This window comes from Thalassophryne amazonica, chromosome 11 (genome assembly GCF_902500255.1).
Source record: "Thalassophryne amazonica chromosome 11, fThaAma1.1, whole genome shotgun sequence".
Classification (NCBI taxonomy): Eukaryota; Metazoa; Chordata; class Actinopteri; order Batrachoidiformes; family Batrachoididae; genus Thalassophryne; species Thalassophryne amazonica.
Window position 1 is genome coordinate 10,597,843 of NC_047113.1, and position 23,664 is coordinate 10,621,506.

Genomic DNA, 23,664 nt, shown 5'->3' on the forward strand with positions numbered 1-23,664 from the left:
CTTGGATTTTAATCAATAAATTATTGCTGACATCATTTTGTGGCATAAATGTCGATTTTAAAATATCTGATGTTGCGCATCCTTATATTGCACACTACAAGCAACAATTAAACGGGGCTTTTTCTTTGATTTAATGTTGAAAGTTGTGTTTTCTTACCTGGTTTCTAGGGGAATGTTGCTGTTGAGCACCCAGCTGTTGTGAAGCTGTGCCGGGTCTGTGCTTGTGCTGCTCTCTGCCCCCTGGCTGCTCTGGCTGGCCTGGCACCGAGTAGGCATGGTCTTCCTCTGCAGACTGACTTGAGTGTAGGGCGCAGGTCGTGCACAGGTGCAGGCGTGGGGTGGCGGAGGCGGCGGGGGCAATGGGCGGAAAGTGAACTGACCACCTGGACTGCTGGGTAGCTCTGTTCAGAAAAGCAGAGAGAAGGAGGGAGGGCCCAGGGAGAAATAAAAGTGAGTTTATTAGCAGTGCAGCGCCATATATTACATAAAAAGGTGGCGTGTTAGTTGACAGTTTATTGTTATTACACTGATTGAGGTACATAAATCAGTTTGAAAACTGTCCCTGTCCAGCACCTTTCCTTCCTACCTGCTTTGATATGTTTCCAGCCTCCCTATAAATAGACTGTTGGCTGGCTGCAACGTTGAGCAGTCTTTAAAGAGCTAACAGCTCTGGCTTAATCTGCACCCGCCAGCCCAAACTAGCCATGTGATGTTTATTATGAGATCTGTAACTTGGCGGAATGAGCTGGCCAGCTGTAACTCCCTCACACCGGTAACCTCAGGGTCTGGCTGGAGCGCTTTCAATGCATCATTTTTAATTTTCATTCTCTACACAGTAACTCTCACCCACTCACTCTCACTTCATTTCACTCTCGCTTTTGACCGTCTTTGAAAAGTGAGTGTTGGCTAATTATCATTTCGAATGCATGTGTGTGTCTGCAGACAAAAGCGGGTGTGCACATGTTTGAATGTATACTCAACAAAAATATAAGCGCAACACTTTTGGTTTTGCTCCCATTTTGTATGAGATAAACTCAAAGATCTAAAACTTTTTCCACATACACAATATCACCATTTCCCTCAAATATTGTTCACAAACCAGTCTAAATCTGTGATAGTGAGCACTTCTCCTTTGGTGAGATAATCCATCCCACCTCACAGGTGTGCCATACCAAGATGCTGATTAGACACCATGATTAGTGCACAGGTGTGCCTTAGACTGACCATAATAAAAGGCCACTCTGAAAGGTGCAGTTTTGTTTTATTGGGGGGGGATACCAGTCAGTATCTGGTGTGACCACCATTTGCCTCATGCAGTGCAACGCATCTCCTTCGCATCATCCGTGAAGAGAACATCTCTCCAACGTGCCAAACACCAGCGAATGTGAGCATTTGCCCACTCAAGTCAGTTACGATGACGAACTGGAGTCAGGTCGAGACCCCGATGAGGACGACGAGCATGCAGATGAGCTTCCCTGAGACGGTTTCTGACAGTTTGTGCAGAAATTCTTTGGTTATGCAAACCGATTGTTCCAGCAGCTGTCCGAGTGGCTGGTCTCAGACGATCTTGGAGGTGAACATGCTGGATGTGGAGGTCCTGGGCTGGTGTGGTTACACGTGGTCTGCGGTTGTGAGGCTGGTTGGATGTACTGCCAAATTCTCTGAAACGACTTTGGAGACGGCTTATGATAGAGACATGAACATCCAATACACGAGCAACAGCTCTGGTTGACATTCCTGCTGTCAGCATGCCAATTGCACGCTCCCTCAAATCTTGCGACATCTGTGGCATTGTGCTGTGTGATAAAACTGCACCTTTCAGAGTGGCCTTTTATTGTGGACAGTCTAAGGCACACCTGTGCACTAATCATGGTGTCTAATCAGCATCTTGGTATGGCACACCTGTGAGGTGGGATGGATTATCTTAGCAAAGGAGAAGTGCTCACTATCACAGATTTAGACTGGTTTGTGAACAATATTTGAGAGAAATGGTGATATTGTGTATGTGGAAAAAGCTTTAGATCTTTGAGTCCATCTCATACAAAATGGGAGCAAAACCAAAAGTGTTGCGTTTATATTTTTGTTGAGTTTGTGAGTGAAAGCCAAATGTCCCGGGACATTACCCGTGCTCAGGTGCAAAACTTTGCCATATGGTTCCAGCATGGATCATGAACACTGCAAAACCTTAGTCCCCAAAGGACTGATTCTGCTCAGTTGTATTGACAATTAATGTAACATTAGTCTCAAACTTGTTGCAGAGTTCAGGATCTGATAACACTGGCTCACAATGATATTTGCTGCCAAAATGTCAGCAGTAATTTAACCCTTGAAAATGTCGTCCGTCTGGGAGATAGCCATATTCAAGTGCAAGTATAACACAGACAACCCAGGGACAACAGATTTTATGATTCTTGCCAGATGAACATTGAGAAGCATGAAGAATTAAATAACATTTCAGTTGTTTGCTGTTGATTCTACACACAGAAAACAGAAGAAGAAAAAAAAAAACTGCACCACTGAAATCTGTATTTTAACAACCATTCGGATCAGTTCTTGTGAAATGAAAACTGGGAAATTAAGAATAAATAAATGATTTTTTTATGGCACATTTTTTATTTCCTGTCGATTCTGTATTTTTAAAAAATGTGCACATTACTGAAATCTGCATTTTAGCAACCATTCAGATCTCATAGTTCTTGTTAAACCAATACTGGAAAATTAATAATAAATAAATAAAAGATCATTTAAAACAAGTTTTTATTTCCTAATGATTCAGCATCCACCCAAAAATAAATAATAATAATAATAATAATAATAATAATTATAAAACAGCTTGTTGCTGGATTCAGATCTCATGGTTCTAATCATGTGAATACTGGGAAATTAAAAACAAATGTAAAAAAATATGTTTTATAACAAGTTTTTATTTCCTAATGATTCTGCAGCCACCAAATAAATAAATAAATAAATAAATAAATAAAAACAAAAATAAATAAAATAACATAAATCACCTTCTTACTGGAATCTGTGGTTCAGCAACCATTCAGATCTTGTGGTTCTCATGAAATAAACACTGGGAAATTAAAAATTAAAAAAAAACATCTTTGACAAGTTTTTATTTCCTCCCAATTCTGCAACCACAAACAATAAATAAATTAATTAAGTTAAACAATTAAAAGTTAAACAGCTTGACATTGGAATCTGTGTTTCAACAACCATTCAGTTCTTATGGTTCTTGCCAAATGAAAACTGTAAAAATCTATCAATAAATAAATAAATAGTATGTATGAGTGTTTATTTCTTATAGATTCTGAATATACTAAAAAGTAAATAGTAAGTAAGTTCCTTCGGCTGCTCCCTTGTTCTTCACTTGGGGTCACCACAGCAAATCCACTGTGGATCTGCATGTTGAATTGGCACAATTTTTACACTGGATGCCCTTCCTGATGCAACTCCACATTACATGGAGAAATGTGGCAGGGGTGGGATTTGAACCAGGAACCTTCCACACCAAAACAAAGTGCATTAACCACTTGGCCACCACCCCTGCATTATACTAAAAAGTAAATAAATACATTTAATAAAATCAGCTTCTTACTGGAATCTGTAATAATCATTGTGTATAAAACTGTCAACACATTTTCCAAATAATGGTTGGGAGTAATAATGGTTTTATAGCCAGTGTGCTACCTCTGTGAATGTGCACAGCATTCCACATAAAAAAAGATGTTTTGATAACTTCACACTAAATTACTGCAAAACAAATATGCCATATACACCAGTGAGTGTGATGAGTGCATCAGTTTTATAGCTTTTGAGTGTGAAAAATATGCATTCAGAAGATACATAGTATTTTGTAGCATTATTACAGAAATGCAACCGCTCTGTGAATGTATATGTATGAACATTTCCTCTGTCATACCATCTGTCCAGCTCAAATAGCACTTTGAATATTTCTACCACAGCACCCATTACAACATTTTATTCACATTCCCGTGTGCGAGTGTGTGTCTTCAGTGGAATTTGAATAGTATCGTATGAATGCTTGGATTTTTTTTTCAAAATTGCTTGCATTTAAAAAAAAAAAATCTTTTCAAAGCATTTTTTGTTCATTGATCTTGTTACAAAGCCAAGTTGTATCTAGCGCATTTTCAAACTTTGAAATAAAACATTTACTTCAATTTTCCAGACATAATAAAAGGACCTGATCTTTGCTGTCAATGTGCCATTTCTCACATCGCATTATTTAATTCACAGTTTTACGAGGTTCAAAGGGGATGAGACTTCATCCTCCCTCTTTTTGTGTTTTATGCAGCCTAATATTTTTCAGCAGCACTGCGTTCTGCGGATGCTGTTAAGCACAAAGTCACTGATGTGGATAAGCACAGATGTGTTATCGTGTACTTTAATACAGCCTGCACGCTCTGTTATAGGCCGATTTAAACAGCTAATCAGGTTGTGCTAAAACAGATTCTATATGAGGCCTTGTAAAATGACAGGAAATGTATTTGTGTCATCACCTGGAGGTTCTGTTTAGTCTAAACTAATGGACGTGGAAGATGGAAGTTATTTTTGTCTGAGCAACCTCTGAGTATTAAAAGTGACGCGCTTTGGGAAAACTGACAGAATATTTTGAGAGCGCGACTGCATTGTGTGTCATTCAAATGCACCGGGAGCATTAAAGTGGTACTTGTTTTTTTATCAGTCTATCTGATTCATCAGTAAGTGCCAGTCCTTTGAGTCTCACCACAATCCTTCACTCCTATTTCTTTTCTTCCAGATTATGCAGGCAGATGTTTTTTTTTATTATTATTATTTTAGGATTTGTTACAAAAACAAATAGCGAGCAACGCATTTGCAGAGAGTGGTTGTGTTAAAAGCTACTTGAATTAACACATCAGATTGACCTCAAACAGACTGACCTCAAACTGGGAGGTGATGGTCTAGTGGTTAAGGCGCTGGGCTTGAGTCCAGAAGATCCTCTGTTCAAATCCCTGCCTGACTGGAAAATCACTAAGGGCCCTTGGGCAAGGTCTTTAATCCCCTATTGCTCCCGGTGTGTAGTGAGCGCTTTGTATGGCAGCACCGTGACATTGGGGTGAATGTGAGGCATAATTGTAAAGTGCTTTTAACGTCTGATGCAGATGGAAAAGCGCTATATAAATGCAGTCCATTTACCATTTATCTGCTAGACACGCCCACATTGACTATGAAAACATAACATCTGTCTAGATTTGTTGTTGAAACTAAAAAGCAAATAAAAAAAAAATTAATTTAATTTTTTTAAAGACATGATACTGTATCTCAGTCCACATTATCTGGACTAATGTGCTGAACAAGTTCTCCATGGCCATTTAAAAGCCACATGATGGATGTTCCTCTCGCTGGATGATAGTGAATCACTCAGACAGCCTCTAGAAAGTTGTAAAGTCTGTATCATTTTGCGGTGAATTTGCCCTGGCAGATTGTGTTAGTGATAATCTAAGACATGGGACTTGACTCTGACTCACATTTGTTTAAACTATCACTGGGGGAGTATTTATATATGACATATTTTCCACTTCAATATTCTCTGGACAGCAAGCGACACTTGTCAAGGAATGGCAGTAAACTGTCCAGCAGGACCGAAACTGACAGCTCTTGAAGAAAAAACACTTTGCTGTACTGAAAGCATATATATATATATATATATATATATATATATATATATATATATATATATATATATATATATATATATATATATATATATATATATATATATACATATTTATATATATATATATATATATATATATATATATACTAGCTGGGGTACCCGGCATTGCCCAGGTTAACCTGTTTAAGATATAATCTACAAAATATTCCAAAGTTTATATTTTGTCATAATTGTAGATATCTTATGAGTATATATGTAGTCCGAATAGGCAAAGGTTTGAACTAAAAACCCAAAATAGGTGGAATCCCCAAACCAAGAGAGAAAACTGGATTTTGCTGCATGCAAGAAACAACGATGTTCTTCAGACTTTATATTGTAGATCAAGTATGCTCATAATCATTAGAATTATCAGAATTGATGTTATGACCTTTATAATTGTTGATACATTGCAAATCTAGTTTATAAGAATGCTACAAAAATAAAATGGCTTTTAAGCAAATGTTAATTTTGGATTTGAGCTGTTGAATATATATTTAAATGTAGCTTTTACTGACCAATAGTTCTGAAGAGCCTCTTGGTAGACAATGTTCCTTGTCCTTCTGTCAGGAAAGTGGATATACAGCTGATTGGGGTTACCAACTCTGGAGCATCTGACTAACTAACTGTGGAAGATTGCAGGTTCTGCCATATTCAGGCCAGCCATATTATCAGCAAAAGTAGTGGTTTCTTTTTGCACACTTTGAGGCATTCCATCTTTAAATGGTGTAAATGTTGTCCTGGATATTTCTTAAAGTTATGCATTAGTTGGTATATTTAGAGAACAAACAATCTTTTCAATTGTAAAAAAAAGAGGTTTGACCACTAACAACAGTTTGAGCCATGAAACATCAACATACCAAAACTATTAGATCAACCCCAAAACTAGTGCACTATTATAATAGGACAGCAGGTTGTGAAGAGTTGATAAATAACAAAATTTAATTTATGATATTTACATCAAAATGAGCAGCCTATATACAACGCACCATTGGAGAACACAGGCTCTATGCCCGCTTACTGGCTGATTGAAAGGGTGCTGCCCCATCAGCAGTTAGAACTACATCACTTTTTCAAATGATCTGCAGAGTGCCATTGTGATACAGAAAACATGCATTTGCCTGATACATTATGATCAACGCTAGGCAAGTGATACACATCATGTACACTCGACACCTTTATATTTACAAAATGTGCAAATGTTTAGAAATACATGTACAAATTGCAAGAAAAGACAAAGCTTGATATTTTATCCACTAAACTTTTAAAGTTTAATTTACAGCCTTCCAGTAAACTTTTAAAGTTTAATTTACAGCCTGTGGTTGAAAACTCTCTGCTAAGAGTGAAAACCTTCATTCCAAGAAGGAATAGGCTATATTCTGATAAGTATTATATCATAGTGATTGTGTATAGGTTTTATCAAAATTCATGTGGATTGAACCCCCCCCACCCCTTCTCAGCCACCAATGCCTGGCATGGGGAGAACTATCAAAATTCATGTGGACTGATGAAAAAATTGATGAAAATAGTACCAGGTTGTAGCCGATGTCATGGTGGTTCAGAATATGTAACTTTGGGGAGTTCACCTTTTGTAGTTTTAGAGCCTATTCCGGACAGACAGAAAGACAAAACTGTATGTATCAGATTATTGTTAATATTGTTGTCTTAATATAAATTTTTTTGTTTGAAAACAGTACCAGGTTGTAGCCCATGTCATGGTGGTTCAGAATATGTAACTTTGGGGAGTTCACCTTTTGTAGTTTTACAGCCTATTCCGGACAGACAGAAAGACAAAAGTAGCCATTTATGTGTGTATATATATATATATATATATATATATATATATATATATATATATATATATATATAAAACACACATAAGAAAGACTTTTTTTGTAACTGTGCAACAATGGGAGGACTTTGTAGTGGCAATAAACACATAAAATCTGACTGATTGACAGTCATCTTGTGTGAGTTCCATTTTCTAATAGTTGCGCCAACAGGTGTCTTCTACCAAGCTGCTTGCCCATTGTCCTGTAGCCCATCCCAGCCTTGTGCAGGGCTACAATCTTGTCCCTGGTGCCTTTAGACAGCTCTTTAGTCTTGGCCATGGTGGACAGGTTGGAGTGTGATTGATTGAGTGTGTGGACAGGTGTCTTTTATACAGGTAACGAGTTCAAATAGGTGGCATTAATACAGGTAAAGAGTGCAGAATAGGAGGGCTTCTTAAAGACAAACTAACAGGTCTGTGAGAGTCAGAATTCTTGCTGGTTGGTAGGTAATCAAATACTGATAATGACAGTTTACGTGTACCTATGATAAAAATTACAGACCTCTCCATACAGTGGATTAAATACTTATTTGCCTCACTGTATACGTAAAAGCATGGTGAAAGTACATTGCTGGCATGTCCAACTTCGCTTTGCTATTTACATGTCACAAAATCTGAGCATAAAGTAAAGTGCAGGGCGCAAAGGATTTCTATTTAGTCTCTTGAATATTCTTTGGTGTGTTTTGGTCTGAATATAAATCACACCAGATTGTGATATATATATATTTTTATTCCTAAAAGCTCTGTGCTTGACATTGCTATTTAGATGGTGGACATAAAAAGCCACAAAATCTTGGAAGTGTTGGACCTTGACATTTGACACATGAGGATTTAAACAATAATGGGACAAGTGTACTAATAATATGTATAGCACATGTCCATGCATTTACAGTAACAACGGAAACTAGAGAAGCCCTCAGAGAGAGTATACGTCTGCCAAAGCCCAAGAATCCAGATCATGTAACACATTACAAAAGCAGTAATGAAAGTGAATTTGCATCTGCCTCAAAACTGAAACAGCACTTCCTTGTTCCAGGTGTCAAAGGCACGCCTCTACATCAAATTTGATTGAAATGTTTTCATTGTTTTTTGGTAAACTAACTGGTAAACCAACTAACTAATAAATAAAGTGATTACCTTGTCCATATAGCTTCTTTTTCTGAGCACCAGATTATTTTTTTCCCCATCAATCGTGCCAAATGAGCTTGTCCATAAGCCATTGGTATTGTCATAACCAATCAAATAGGGGTCAATTTGTCACCATGACAACTGATAAAAAAAATGGAGGAGAAGCCTGTTTTGACTATCTTTGTCTACTACTGTATGACATGTCACACAAAACCAAATACAGAAAGAAGGTAATGTTTGAGAGCAGAATGAACAGACTGTAAATGTTGCTTGTGAGCATTTTATCACATAAGCTTGTTGTTAGGATAATAATAATAATAATAATAATAATAATAATAATAATAATAATAATAATAATAATAATAATAATAATAATAATAATAATAATCTACCTGGTAAGTCTTAAACTCTTAAATACTTACATTTCAATATAAATATGTTGTTTTTGAAAACATAACGCTAGGTAGTGCTAATATTCATTAATGTTTGGTCTGTCAGTCATTGCTTAGTTTATAAAATTATAGGAAATAAAAAAAACAAGGTGGCATCATTAATTGCCTTGTGTTTGTCCGACCAGCCATATTTAAATTAAAGATGTGTACAGGAAAAAGAACAAAAATGAAAACCAAAAAACAAACAAACCCAACAACAACATATATTTTAGACCAAAAACAAAACCACATTTTTGTTAGATGTTTTTGGAACAGAACTGTTGATTTGATATCATGATAACTGGTTAATTATGTTGTTTTTCTTTCTTTTATTACAAAATGAAATATTGTTTTCTGACACTAACTTCTTTTAAAGTTCACTTCCTGTTCTTCTCTGAATGTAGTGCATGCCTTTAAATGGTGAAGAGGAATTTACAAGTAGGAGACTATTAAAGTAACATGTGCTGTGGTCTCCCTGTTTCCAACCAGTGGAGGTCAACTGTGCTGTGCACCTTATAAATATTGGTCTTAGACTTCCACTTCATCAATATTTCATGGACAGGATAACAAAGAGAAATAATAAATAATCAATAATGCTGCTACAAGGGGTAATTGAGAGACCCAGAAAAAGTAGGGTGTGGTTGTTAATCTTTAGTGTTCTGAGAAATCAACATTTCTCAACATTGCACCCAGTGGGTAAAAATTTCACACATTCTCAAGAAATGTTGGTTTCTCAGAATGCAAAAGATAGAGAAACATGCCCTACTATTTATGGGTCAGGCTCAAAACTACTCAGTCGCCCCTCACAGTTCCAGTTATTCTTAACAGTGTGCCCAGCATAGCTTAGTTTATTGACTGTGATTAGTGATAAGTGATTGCATTAATGATATAAGAATAATTAGCGTGTTGCCCATGGGGATCCATGGGCTCTAGATTGGTTAGTGTTCATAAAAAAGGTAGCTGACATTTTTAAAGGGTGGTAATAAGTTATGCAAAGTTTCTATAATGAGTTGGAATGGCATGTTAGTCCAGAATGTTTTAAAACCTTAGACCTCAGTTTGTAGAAGAAGAACTTAACCCTTTTATTTCCTGTTAATTACATAATTTTTGAATGTTAATTTGGTGTCTTACTGTATTTGTAAATTGTTTAGGTTCTTGTTGTCATATGCAAACTGTTATTATCTCATCTCATCTCATCTTCAACTGCTTATCTAGGACCGGGTCATGGGGACTATTATTACTATTATTGTTATCAATATTATTATTTCATATTATTATTACTTTTATTTTGTCATTTTATTTTTAAATGCACCACAATAGAAATAAGTGTTTTCACTGTGTCATCCATGTATTTTAATGTATTTACAATTATACCAAATAATTACATGGACATTACTAAACAAAATCATGCACACACACTTTTAAAGGCCACTTCACACATAGTGCGACATTTGTTTGAATACGGTGAAACAGTTTGAAAAGGAATCATTGCGACGACAGGCAGGCGCACACGATTCCAGTGCAACAACTGCATGCGAAGGTGTCTTTTGAGCAGGAACACAGTGTGATGGTCACTACATCGCGCTGCTGATGTGGAATAAGTAAAAAATAAAAACCAGCTGGTACCTGTGGAACCACATTGCGCCACTTATGTGGATTAAATAAAAGATAAAAAACAGCTGGTACCTGTGGAACCACATTGCACCGCTGATGTGGATTAAATAAAAAAATAAAAAACAGCTGGTACCTGTGGAACCATATCACGCCATTTATGTGGATTAAATAAAACATTAAAACCAGCTGGTACCTGTGGAACCACATTGCACCGCTGATGTGGATTAAATAAAAAATAAAAACCAGCTGGTACCTGTGGAACCACATTGCGTCACTGACGTGGATTAGAAAAAAAAAAAAAAAAATATATATATATATATATATATATATGTATATATATATATAATATATATATATACATATATATATATATGTATATATATATATATATATCAAACTGCAAATGTCCCAAGTTTGTCTGTAATCGAAGTTATACATACAAACATAGACACGCACACAGAGCTATTTGTCATTTCTCCATTCTGCCAGAAGCAGGTGCCTTTATTTTTATACACCCACAAACAGAGACAGTAGTGGAAGACATCAAATGCAACAAACCTCCCACTCAGGGTAACGGCAACATGACACTTAAATAAACTGACTAAACTAATTGAACTACAAAAATACAATAAGTCAGCAACACTAGCAACACTGTTAAACTAACACCAGCCACAATAACATTTAAAACCCCAAAACCCCCAAACTCCCATGGTGCATTGCAGTACAACATGCATTGTACCACTGTTGTTCCACTTTTGTTACCTAATATTGCTAATTTCTGCAAAAGTATTTGTTCTATCAACTTTCCATTTTCACAACATTCATCCTTGACCCAAAATACATAAGCATACCAAACGGCAAATGTCAACTCTCCCCAGTTTCTCCGCAATCAACGCCATACACATGTACATGCACACGCACACACACACACACACACACACACACACACACACACACACACACACACACACACACACACACACACACACACACACACACACACACAGAGGCCACTTGGCTATTATAATATGTATAATTATAGGAATGTACTGTATAGTGTTGGCCTTGAGGCCCATTGGTTTTGGCGCATATTCCCAAATACTATAGTAGGATGCAAATGAGAGTCTATATGACTTCCCTGAGACAGGACGCCAGTCCATCACTTGTCACATTACTTGCGAAGGCTGGTACCCATTTTTAGTGGGGTTGACTGGAACAATATAGATGACTTTTTTTTTTTTTTTGAAAGCCACAGACATTTAGTCTGATGAAGAACATACCCAAGTTTACATATTTGTAATTCAACTCCTATCCCCCTGGGCTACATGCTCCATAATATACTATAGATTAAATACAGCCTATATCACAAGACATATTTATAATTTCTGACACATAAACAATGTTATGTCACATAGTTATTCATGGAACACTTTTAACCCATATTCCATGTGGTTCTGTCTGATTTGTGATAATACTAGGTAAAACTGAAAACCAGAAACTTTAAGATACAGATTACATTCAGAACTGATAGGAAACAACAACAACAAAAACAAGTCTGGTAAGAAGCCTTGAGTGAAAGCATTACATGTTGAGTGGCATGGGGCAAAACCAGAGACATGGGGACACTGTTTTTCATGCTTGAGGAGTTATGAAGCAATGTCCGTTGAAATTATAATCACATTAACTCATAGTGAAACTCAGATCAAAACAAGTTTGGACTGTTTTTGCTTAAATAATTAATCAATTATTCATATTTTTTGAGCAATTAATGGAATAACTGCTTCAGTGCCTGTGCCAAGTACAGTCGGCACAACAACACTCACTGCATTTGTGGTTGCTGACGTGAGGAAAATGGAATGAGTTTAAAGCGGACAGCAGGAGATGAGAAAGGATGGTGAGACAGAGGACCAGGAGAGAATGTAATCTTTGTGAGTAGGGTGACATAAAGGCCTGAGCTGCCAGATGGTGTTTTAGAAGGCTTAGCTAAGGCAGCTTTGGGTCGCTATTTCCAAAGATGCACAAACTCACTGAATTCCACATCTTCCACAAATGCTCAAATGGCAAACAATTCCTGTCAGTCTTTGTGTGTGCGTATGTGTGTGTGAAGCCCGTAAGCCACAAGGCTGTGTTAAATAGTAGATGCAACCTAAATAGACCTGGCAATGTAGGGCAAGGGTCCTGTAATGTGTGTCAGGCTGGCCAGGCATTCTAAAACATCATATCAAGTCTGTGGGGAGTTTGTAGAAGCCATGGGAGGGGCCATTACAGCTGCAGACGACCGTCGTGACAGTGTAAAATAGCCTTTGCCCCGGGGATCCTCTGAGATTTTGCCCTTCAGAAAAGACACTTTTGGAAAGTGGTTATGTTGCTTTAGACGTAGACTGTGGGGGGTTCCCATGATGCACTGTTTCTTTCTTTTTTTGCTCCGTATGCATCACTCTGCATTTAATCATTAGTGATCAATCTCTGCCCCCCTTCTCGGCATGTCTTTTTCCTGGTTCTTTCCCTCAGCCCCAACCAGTCTCAGCAGAAGACTGCCCCTCCCTGAGCCTGGTTCTGCTGGAGGTTTCTTCCTGTTAAAAGGGAGTTTTTCCTTCCCACTGTGGCCAAGTGCTTGCTCATAGGGGGTCGTTTTGACCGTTGGGGTTTTTCATGGTTATTGTATGGCCTTGCCTTGCAATATGGAGCGCCTTGGGGCAACTGTTTGTTGTGATTTGGCGCTATATAAGAAAAAAGTTGATTGATTGATTGAAAGTCGCTAATGAGATATTTTCCTGAAACCCTCTGCTTTTGGTTACATAAATGAGATACAAGGGATGCATTTTACAGCCGGTGGAAGACAGATCGGGGAAAGGGGGGGGATGCTGGAGGGAATGTAACAGGTAGCCATGTATTAAAAAATGCATTCCGGTGGTTGAGCTGGACCTAAAAATGCACAAACATTTAGGATTCAGGATGGTTTAGCTATTTAAAGTGAAGCCACAGTAATGCTGGGAAAGGAAAGCTAAATGATCGTCTGCATAATGAGATACACAAGCTGTCATAACAGTACAATTCTCCTGGAAGACACCAAGTGTGCAAAACAATATTCTTCAGGAACAGTCGTCATGCTCATTAAAATGTTTTACTTTCGGTCCCAATGTGCCTGCCAGATGTTCATCACTATTTTTACAAGGTATATTTAGAATTGAGCTGAGAAAATTTCAAGATCAAGATGGTACAGTATGAATCTGAAAACAAAAACCCATTGAGATATAAAACAGTAGCAATAATGGACAATAATGTGCTGCAAATATAACATATCACCTCTGTTACAAGAAGAGGGTGCGACTATTGCTCTGCAGCAGAATTTAAAACCACGAGCTTCAATAATATTAAAACCTAATATTTAGCAGGGCTTCCTACTTTCGCTTCTACTCAGTACTTTCTCTCCGCTCCTTCCTCTTTCTCTCATTTCATTACGGAGCCTTGCACTATAGCGCCAAGTTAATTTTACTTATTACAGGAAAGCTGTATAAAAATCTATAAAGCCTGACCTCAACAATATCAAACCTGGCTGTCGAACGGAAGGAACGTGATTGTTTTATTGCAAACATTTAACACTATTGTTGAACCAAACCCAGCTACACCACATCATCCTTCCCCTCTCTAAAAATAAAGGCCTAATAATTTCCCCCAGGATAGCTTTTCATCTGTCTTGCTTCTTAATTGACTTGCATTAAATTGCCATAAACTTTATTCCACTGCTGTGCTTTGATGAAATAAATAATTAACCCTATAAAAAGGTCACGCAACTGAAATTAGAACAAAACTGTTTTTTTTTGTTTCTTTTTTTTTGTTCTTCTTCTTTTATCATGTAATGAGATGAGATCCAGCCCTAGCCGACCATCTGACTTTCTATAATAATTCCTCTGTCTTAACAGATTTCCTGAGTGGAGATAAAATCCAACTGATTATAAATTAGACGTCCAAATGTGACTTCTTTCATTGATCTGATGTTGATGAATGTGGTACAAATGAGGGTAATATTGCAATAATGACAACAGTGACTTTAATATTAAAGGAATATTGATGAAGATGGTGATGTGACTGATAATAGTTGTGGTGGAGGTGACGGAAGTAACAAAGATAAGGAGGCTAAACAGTGGTAATAACAGTGGTGACAACAGAGAAGAAATCAACAGCGGTGGAGACTGAAACACTGATAATTACATTGATGACAGCCGGTTCTGAGACAGCAATTAAAATAAAAACAGCCATTGATTCATCTCTAAAGATACGGGCATAAACGGCAGGATTTCCATTTAACAAAGTGACACAATCACGCTGTCCAATTAAGGCAAGAAAATACAAATGAAGAAACTGAGGGCTGTAAGAGCTTTTTCCCTCTCAAACAGAACCCAGTCGATTTTCATATGGAGCTTGATAATTAGCAGCCATGCATCATCTGGCTTCTTCATACCCGAGAACACGCTCAGTACATGCGCGTCTTTGTGCGTTTGTGTGTATATCATTGTGCATATTTTCATAATTGCTTATTTGTATCGCCCACCATCCTCAAAAACAACTCCAGAGCATTACCACAATCATGTTTAGGCTGCAGGTGATTCTCAAAGTAGCATTTCCCTGGAGAGGGCATGAAACCTCCTGAGACTGATTCCTCAGCTTTGCAACGAGAGGCGCACGATCACTCAAATCCTTCACTGCAGGGCCCCCGCGCTCAAATTACATTTTGCAGTAGAGCAAGCGCCTTTCATCCTGTGCTGTTTAAATGATCTGCTTAAAACTGGTAATTAATCAGCCAATGTTTTGCAAACACGAGCTGAACTATCCAGCCAAACTGCATAAATATGCACATGAGAGTCTGAGAGAGCTTGGATCATGCACTGAAGGTGCCATATGAGTTAATAGCCTTGGTGGATATTTGCATGGCCATGAAGAGGGCGTGACACAGTGTTTGAGACTGAGGAGGTGAAACGCCACTTTTGCCATTACAGTGATTGGTGTGCAAGTTCATCTTTTACAAGGCTCATGATTCTCTCTCCTTCATCCCCTCTCCCTCTCTGTCTTTCTTCACTATATGAGCAAAAGCCTCATCTCCCTCAACCCCAAAACAATCAGAACAAGCCCACACCATGTACGGAGGGCTTTCTTTTGCACGGATATGCATACACAATATTACCTCTGCCTCAGACACTAAAACACGGGAAGGTGCCTGGGCTTGACAGCAAACAAACCACCAGGAAGAGTTTCCTGGCAGGCTAAAGGGAGAGCTGTATCAAAGATAGAGGAATGCACCACCATCAGCCGATTTTTTCAGCAAGAGGGGGAGACAGACGAGGCTATTCGCAGTGTTGTAGCAGACCTGATCTGGTGGTAATTAGAACGGGCTCTGAGGAGAGACAGGCAGTGAAATGAATGCAAATGAATTTACTGGCTCCAGTGATGGGCTTCACAACCACACTCTTCTGCATATAGCATGCCTGTACGGTATGCATGAAGCTCACCGACGTGAGCAGCGCTTCGGAGGAAAATGCACAGTGACGTGACTGTAGGCACCCATAGTAAGGAAATAAAACCTGCAGGCCTATAACCAGCATGTAGCACACTGTGTATGAAAAATCACACGCGTACAACACACCAACACACTCGGATAATCCCTGCAAATGCCACTGGGCTGCTTGTGAAAAGAAAAAAAAAAGGGGGGGCTTGTACTAAACGAACATCCACAGCATGTCCCACAGCGTAATAAACAAACCCATCTTAATTGGTGTCGATTTGGAACGAAGTGATGATTCATCATGCACAAGTCCCCAGTAGACTATTGGAAAGCCAATCATTTCTAATCCATATGACCTTGACAGAGGGCCAGAGTTAGCCTGAGAGGCAAAGTCAAGGCACCGTAACTGACTTTACAACTCGTTGGCGTTGTAATCCTACAAAGTCAGATCACTTCCCTGATTACTCCAGCAGCAAACCTTTATGAAGCACTCAATTCTCCACAGCAGTCATAAATCAGAGGACCATAAGCTCTCTGTCTTGATGATGGCACACGAGAGACACTATTTCCATCCCACGCTGCTTGAGTAAATAGCTCCCTTTCCCATTACGTCTAGAAGCATAACTCTTGACTTAAAGAAATGCAATGGCACTACCTCAAGTCACCTCCAGATGCCCGGAGGTTCGACACGTAAACTTTCATCAGCGATTCTGTGACTCTTCTCAAGGAGAACCAGGTCATGTGTGAAAGGGTTCTGCTCTTTACTACCTAGTGCTGTAAATGAGACTAATTAAGACATTTCCCCATCTTAACTAGGCATCAGGGGCCAACTAGAGACATATTACAGGATAGATTATTCATGTAATTTCCCCATTGAGATTACAGTATGTAAAGCCAAGCATTCAGAAAGACAAGTGTGTGACAGGCGCAAGAGGGCTGGACTGTGTGAATGTGGGAAGACAGGAGGACGAGCAGAAAGCTAATTGGTATTCTGACTGGTCGGTACACAAGATTATGGAGAGAAATAGAGATTTAAAGAGGGTGCAAAGACAGAGAAAGGGAGAGAGAGATGTGTTTTCAGCACCACCTGCAGACTCGACTGGCAGCCACCTCGCGGTCAATGAGGTGCGTGCAGCCACCGCCCTGGGTCGGCATTAACACCGACCAATGACAGGCTGGCACTTGCCCTCTATTGCAACAAGGCTTTTCTGTTCCACTCCACCGACTGCACCTATCACACCAGTCACAGCACGCACATGCTTTGTGTTCTCTCTCCCTCTCTCTCTATTTAAATCAAATGCACACAAGGAGAACCTTAACAAATGTGGTAACAGATGCCCCACATCAGGCTGCAGTTGCCCTCTGCTCCCTCCGAGCCTCAGGAGAGATGGAGGAATCGAGTTAACACAGATAAGACATGGGCAGTCCTCTTCTGTCTCAACACTCACCTGTGGCACACACACACACACACACACACACATTTCAGACTCATTTCTTCATGTCCACAACGCTGTAGAGAATCAGAAAATTTGAAGGATTCAGATGCAAAACCAAGTCTCTCCTATAAGTTCTACATTGGCCCTGAAGTCAGTTGGTGCCCGTGTTCATATCTGGATTCCTTAATAGCATCAAGTTGATGAGAATCTACAACTTCTCGTTGACAGGATGCCAGTGTAATATAGACTACTTACCCAGTCAACGTCGGTACCTGTTTTACTGCTGGGTGGACAGAGACAATGTAGAATAAGTGTCCAAGGACACAGACAGGTAGCATGAGTGAGATGCAAACCCAGGTCTACATATTAGCAGACCAGGTCCTGATCCACTCAGCTATCTGCTCTACACCAGTATCTCCAAAATGACAAATTTTTAGTTGAGGTCAGCATGAGGCCCATTCTACAGAAAGTGGTCCTGGATCTAAAAATTTAAAGTGCTTCCTTTGTCTATGAAATAATTTTTGGGGGATGCCAGATATCTAATTCATCCAGAAAAACCCATCTGGAGCATGTAGGACAGTGTTCAGTGGTATTTTCTGCTGGTGAAATTGACTTACACAATTTCATGATACTTATCAGAAAATTCAACAGCACATTATGTCATCTAAATACAATTTAGTTCATGAAAATCCTCTCATATTTACATTTTCTCTGGCAGAAATACATATAAACTAGAAAAATGCATTTTCTAAAGCCTCATGGACTTCATATTGTGACAAGACAAGCATGAAGTAATACACAATGGCAGCATAACACACGCAACATGATACATTCATTTTTTTCGTTAGGATTCCAGAAATTTATATCAGGTTCTCCACATTTAGGATTTGAAGTAAGAACATGCTCACAGATGTAATTTCAGGACCATGCAGTTGAAAACCTTGTTATTTTGTGAGTATTACATAACGGAAACTTGTAACACACCTAATGTTGTGTTGCACTGAATGTTACATGTGTTACATATAGGTGCTGCTAGACTAGCACCCCATAAAAGCCATACCAAAACTTTTTTTTTTTCATTCTCTACATTGGAGTATTATCAAATCTTTTCTGAGTAAGGAAAGAAATTCATCTCTACAGCAGAAAAAAACCCTTCATTGGGTGAATACAATGTTCAGTGCTTAATTTCTAGATTTACTTCATACAAAGTTTTCTCATCATTGTCAACACCAACCATGCCAACTGGTACTGGCGGATCACTCTTACTCGGCATATTTTCAGGCCTGTGATCAATGGCATCTACTTGCACTGGCTAAAGACCATTTGCCCTTCCTTTCAGGTTTCATCACCAATACCATAGTGTCATCACCTATGATGTGAATTACCCCACCAGGGAAGGTGCACCCATCAAACCTTACAAGAACCCAGTCACCAACTTTCAAACCACTCTTTTTGTGGACAGCGTGTGGGTATAATACAGAAACCAATGGTTCATTGTCCATGTCTATGTGAAACAAGTTGCATATTGAACGAACTGTACACCTAATAGCATGAAATTTGCTGATATCAGGGGCATCCAGAAAAAAAAGCTGACAAAAGTAAGTTCTGTTAGATAACAGAACACATTCTCATTATTTCATTGGACACCAAATTGAAAAGATGATCAAATGAATAAGTATTGAAGACGGGATGAGATTGGTAAAATATTTCTTATTAACCTGTTGTCATGGCCCAGCCCTTTACGGCCTTCTGTCATAATTATGATCTCGAATACATGTTCATGCATTGAGTCTTCTGTCTTGTCATGCTCAGGTTATCAATGATTTTGTTTCCATTCATCTTTGTATTTGTTCATTCATGGTCACTTAATCACATCAGTCTTTGTTTGATTCTGTTCATCACATTTTTGTAACATGTTTTAGTCACAGGTTTTGGTTATTATTTGCCTTCAAGAGTTTTCTCATCTGATTATGTTCCATTTGTTATTTATTGCTTATCAGTTAATTCCTTTTATTTATTGCACTATTTTGTAGTCACTGGGTTTTGTCATTCTGTTCGTTGTTTAGTCTTAGTTTATGCTGTCACCTCTCTGTTGGTTATTGCATTCACTTTTATACACTCAACAAAAATATAAACGCAACACTTTTGGTTTTGCTCCCATTTTGTATGAGATGAACTCAAAGATCTAAAACTTTTTCCACATACACAATATCACCATTTCCCTCAAATATTGTTCACAAACCAGTCTAAATCTGTGATAGTGAGCACTTCTCCTTTGCTGAGATAATCCATCCCACCTCACAGGTGTGTCATATCAAGATGCTGATTAGACACCATGATTAGTGCACAGGTGTGCCTTAGACTGAGATGGATTATCTCAGCAAAGGAGAAGTGCTCACTATCACAGATTTATACTGGTTTGTGAACAATATTTGAGGGAAATGGTGATATTGTGTATGTGGAAAAAGTTTTAGATCTTTGAGTTCATCTCATACAAAATGGGAGCAAAACCAAAAGTGTTGCATTTATATTTTTGTTGAGTGTATTTTAATCCGTCTCACTCCAGTTCTAGTTTTTATTATGATCATTGATCTCCTTGTTTTCTGCCATTTACATAGTTCTGTCATGTCTGGTTAATATATTATTCTGTTTTAGCTTTGTTCATAGTTCGCTGTTTCCTTCATGCCCTTCCATATCACTGCACCAGCCATTGTGTCTTTGTCTCACACTTTGTTTCTGTGTGCTTTGTATTTTTATTCACTCCCGCTCTTGCACTTGCTCACGTGTCTTTGTTTTTTGTCTTTGTCGCATTGCACAGCTGCTCGCACTGTGTTCCCGATGTCATTTTGGAACTGTTGCAGCGGCATCGTGCATGCCTGCCCGTTGGCTCAACATTTTCGTGGTTCGCTCATATGAGCTGTTCCGCTGTGATTTGTACTTATTCGTACTATATGTGAAGGGGCCCTCAATGTTGTTTTGATTGTAGTGCCGCTCTGGTGTGCAAGGGGTTATGGGATACATCAATATAAGAAAAATGGAATTACACGGGTTTGCATTTGAACCCATCATTTGTTGCATCTGCATGGTACCCACCGTATGTGCTGACCCTTCTGTCCAAGACATCTCAAACCCTCTGCTCTGTGGGTTCCAGCGTTTATATATTTACTTCTTGTGGGGAAATGATTTCCATGCATGCAGGCTGCTGTTCCATCTACTCAGTTATTAAACTCAAGAAGCTGTTCTGAAAGCTGAAGAGGAAAAGACTTTCAGTGACCCTCTTGTACTTGAGCAGCAAACAATGCTTTTGCCCAATGCCCGAATACTTCCACTGAGCAGCTGGAACTCATAACACAGTATGCGGCTGTTTCTTTCATGTAACAAAAAAAAAAACAAAAAACACAAAAAGTAAGAATGGTCAGTCTGTGACATTTAAAGAATACAATATCTGTGTATTGTAAGCAGTTTGTGTCAACAGGGTCAGCAGCATATCAAATTAAATAAACATCATAGAAAAGGAATGCAAAAAAACAAACAAACAAAAAACCCCACAAATACCACAAGCAAGCAAATAAACAAAAAGGGTAGGTTGCACTTATAATGTCTCCTCCTTATCCTGGAAATCGCCTGGTTTCCTGAGTTACGTGATTAAAGGTCTGTCATGGTACAAAAACTGAACCCTTTGGATGATAAGACAGAGTGTCAGCAGCCGTTTTGCTATTGATACAGCGAATCTGGTCCAATTCTGAAAATATATCAACAGATTACATGGCACACAAATTCCTAACTCTGCAAATGTGTCAAGAATATGCCGACGTGTCACTCTGTCATATGCAAATGAGGGATGGAGCTTTGCATAGCAATATCAAAACTATAAGACAGGTCAATACTCAATTACACTACACCCTGCTAAGTGTGCACTTAAAAATAGGCTGACAGACGGATGTTTAGACAGTATTACTTTAAAACATTTTATGACTGTTCACTGGCCACTTGCACACACTCTTCCAGACACTTATAGCTATTAGCGGCCATTAACATTCATATACGTATTATTTTCAGACCGTTGTCGTGGCAAGCCTCTTCTGCAGCAGCAAGTGGATAAAAATCCATCGAGGAGATGATGTCTATTTTGCTGTATCGTGTGCAAGTCTGTACACAACACAAACACATGCATTTGCTCACATACTGTAGCTCCCACGCATTACAGCAAAAACTGTGATCCAGTACAGTCACCGACACGAACACAGGCAACTGCCATCAGCCATAAAGGAAACATTTGCAAATACCAACGATCCACAGTAGGAAGAGACATAAAAACAGCCTCATGTGTACGTCAACCCACAGTTTTTATAACTCCAGCAGTTAAATGTGACAGCAGTGCCCTTCATTGCACCAATACCTTTTTCTATCTACAACTGTGACTAAAAGGGCCACTAACCCCCAGCACGGTATGGGGAAAAGAGGCAGAACAACCAGAAAAGACTATCTGTGACAGTTTTTAAAAGCATCAGTTGCGCCAAGGCTAGAAAAACTTAAAATGAGAAAGATAATATTCTGCTTTAACTATGACCGAGGAGACAGTGGGGGGCTGAGAAGGGACCCCCAGTCTTAATGTAGTTTGCAATTGTAAGTGTTGGTCTTTAATAAAAGCCCAGAGTATTTGGTCAGGCTAATAGAGTGGGCTCTCTAAATCCTGCCTGCAATGCATTATTCAACAGCGATTAGCTATCGCCTCATCGGGGAGGCTTTATGAGTCTGATCATCGGCTGGGACCCAGGCGACGCACACCAAAGGTGTGTGAGGAGGACTGAAAGTGGGAGGGAGAGTGATAGAGAGAGAATGGGTGCAAATATAGGTAAAAAGAGAAGGCTAACGATGATTCAGAGGCAAAGAAAGTGCAAAGCTGATGAAAGATCTGTGTGTTGTGGCATAGGTGAGGGCCTGTGAAATGGAAATGACTACAGGAAGATTAAAAAAAGACTGGAAGAAAGCCAGAGGTCACACAGTCGACGTATAAAAATGGTAAGCGGCTGACGCAGGAAAATGACTAGAAGACTAAACAATGGAGAGGTCTGGGAATTGGTGGAGAGAGGCTGGAAATTGAAAGAGAGATGCCAGCTGGTACTGGCATTTTTCTTTCAGCCTGGAACATAAATGTCAGATACGTCCTCCTACTCCCCCTCTCAACCTTTTCTTCTTTCAGTTCCCCTCACCTCATGATCGACATCCCCCCACTCCTTCCACTCCACCTCTTTCGGCCCATCTCAATCTGCCCACCTCTTCTTTACCTCTTGCTGTCTCCCCAGAGCAGTGTCAGTAGTAATTTTGCTTTGAGTCGAGAGAAGGCCAAGGAACACATGGCTATGCAAGCTGCTCATCTATCATGGTATCATTCACCAACAGGAATGGCGCCAAGACTAAGATGTCTGTGTGCTTCCGTATGCATGGGTGTGGGCGCATGAATGTGCACTTGAGTGCATTGACATGTCTGGGTAATGGGTGTTTAGCAGGCCTGCCAGACTTGTCCCAGCCACCGCTCTCCCAGACTACCAGGTTCTCCTGACCCTCTGCCGCATCCCAAGGACACACTCCTGTCTCTAATTAACACACACACACACACACACATAGACACACCCTGCCGGTCTGCAGCTTAAAATAACCTTAAAAGGAAGAAGCAAAGCAATCGTTCCCTGCACTCAACACCTCTTCAAAATCCACTCAGTGTTTTCTCACCAGGCTGCTCCCAGACAGCACGGCCTCAGTCTGCGAAACATTCACAGCAACAAACAGCAACTTCAAATGCAACACTCGTTTACAGAAACAGAAGCCAAAGGTCCTGTGTTCATTAATGCATGGTCGTCGCACAACAAAAGTGCTGCTGTGCCGTCGCTCTGTAACTGACAATAATTGTTCAGAGGAACAGTCAACATCCATCAAACGTTTTGTGTAAAGCTGCCACAGCGTCTGTGATGTAACAGTCAGCCACCGCAGAAGGTCAATAATAAATGTCCAATGCATACAGCATTACT

The 23,664-nt window shown here is 39.2% G+C and overlaps 1 protein-coding gene across 1 annotated transcript in view; it reads right to left on the reverse strand.

Annotated features, from left to right (window-relative positions):
• The window catches only part of tenm1 (teneurin transmembrane protein 1), a 728,712-nt gene that overhangs the window by 500,905 nt on the left and 204,143 nt on the right, over positions 1 to 23,664 (reverse strand). Inside the window, 1 exon segment of the mRNA XM_034181415.1 lies at positions 158 to 401. Within this exon segment, the coding sequence (XP_034037306.1) occupies positions 158 to 401 (244 nt within the window).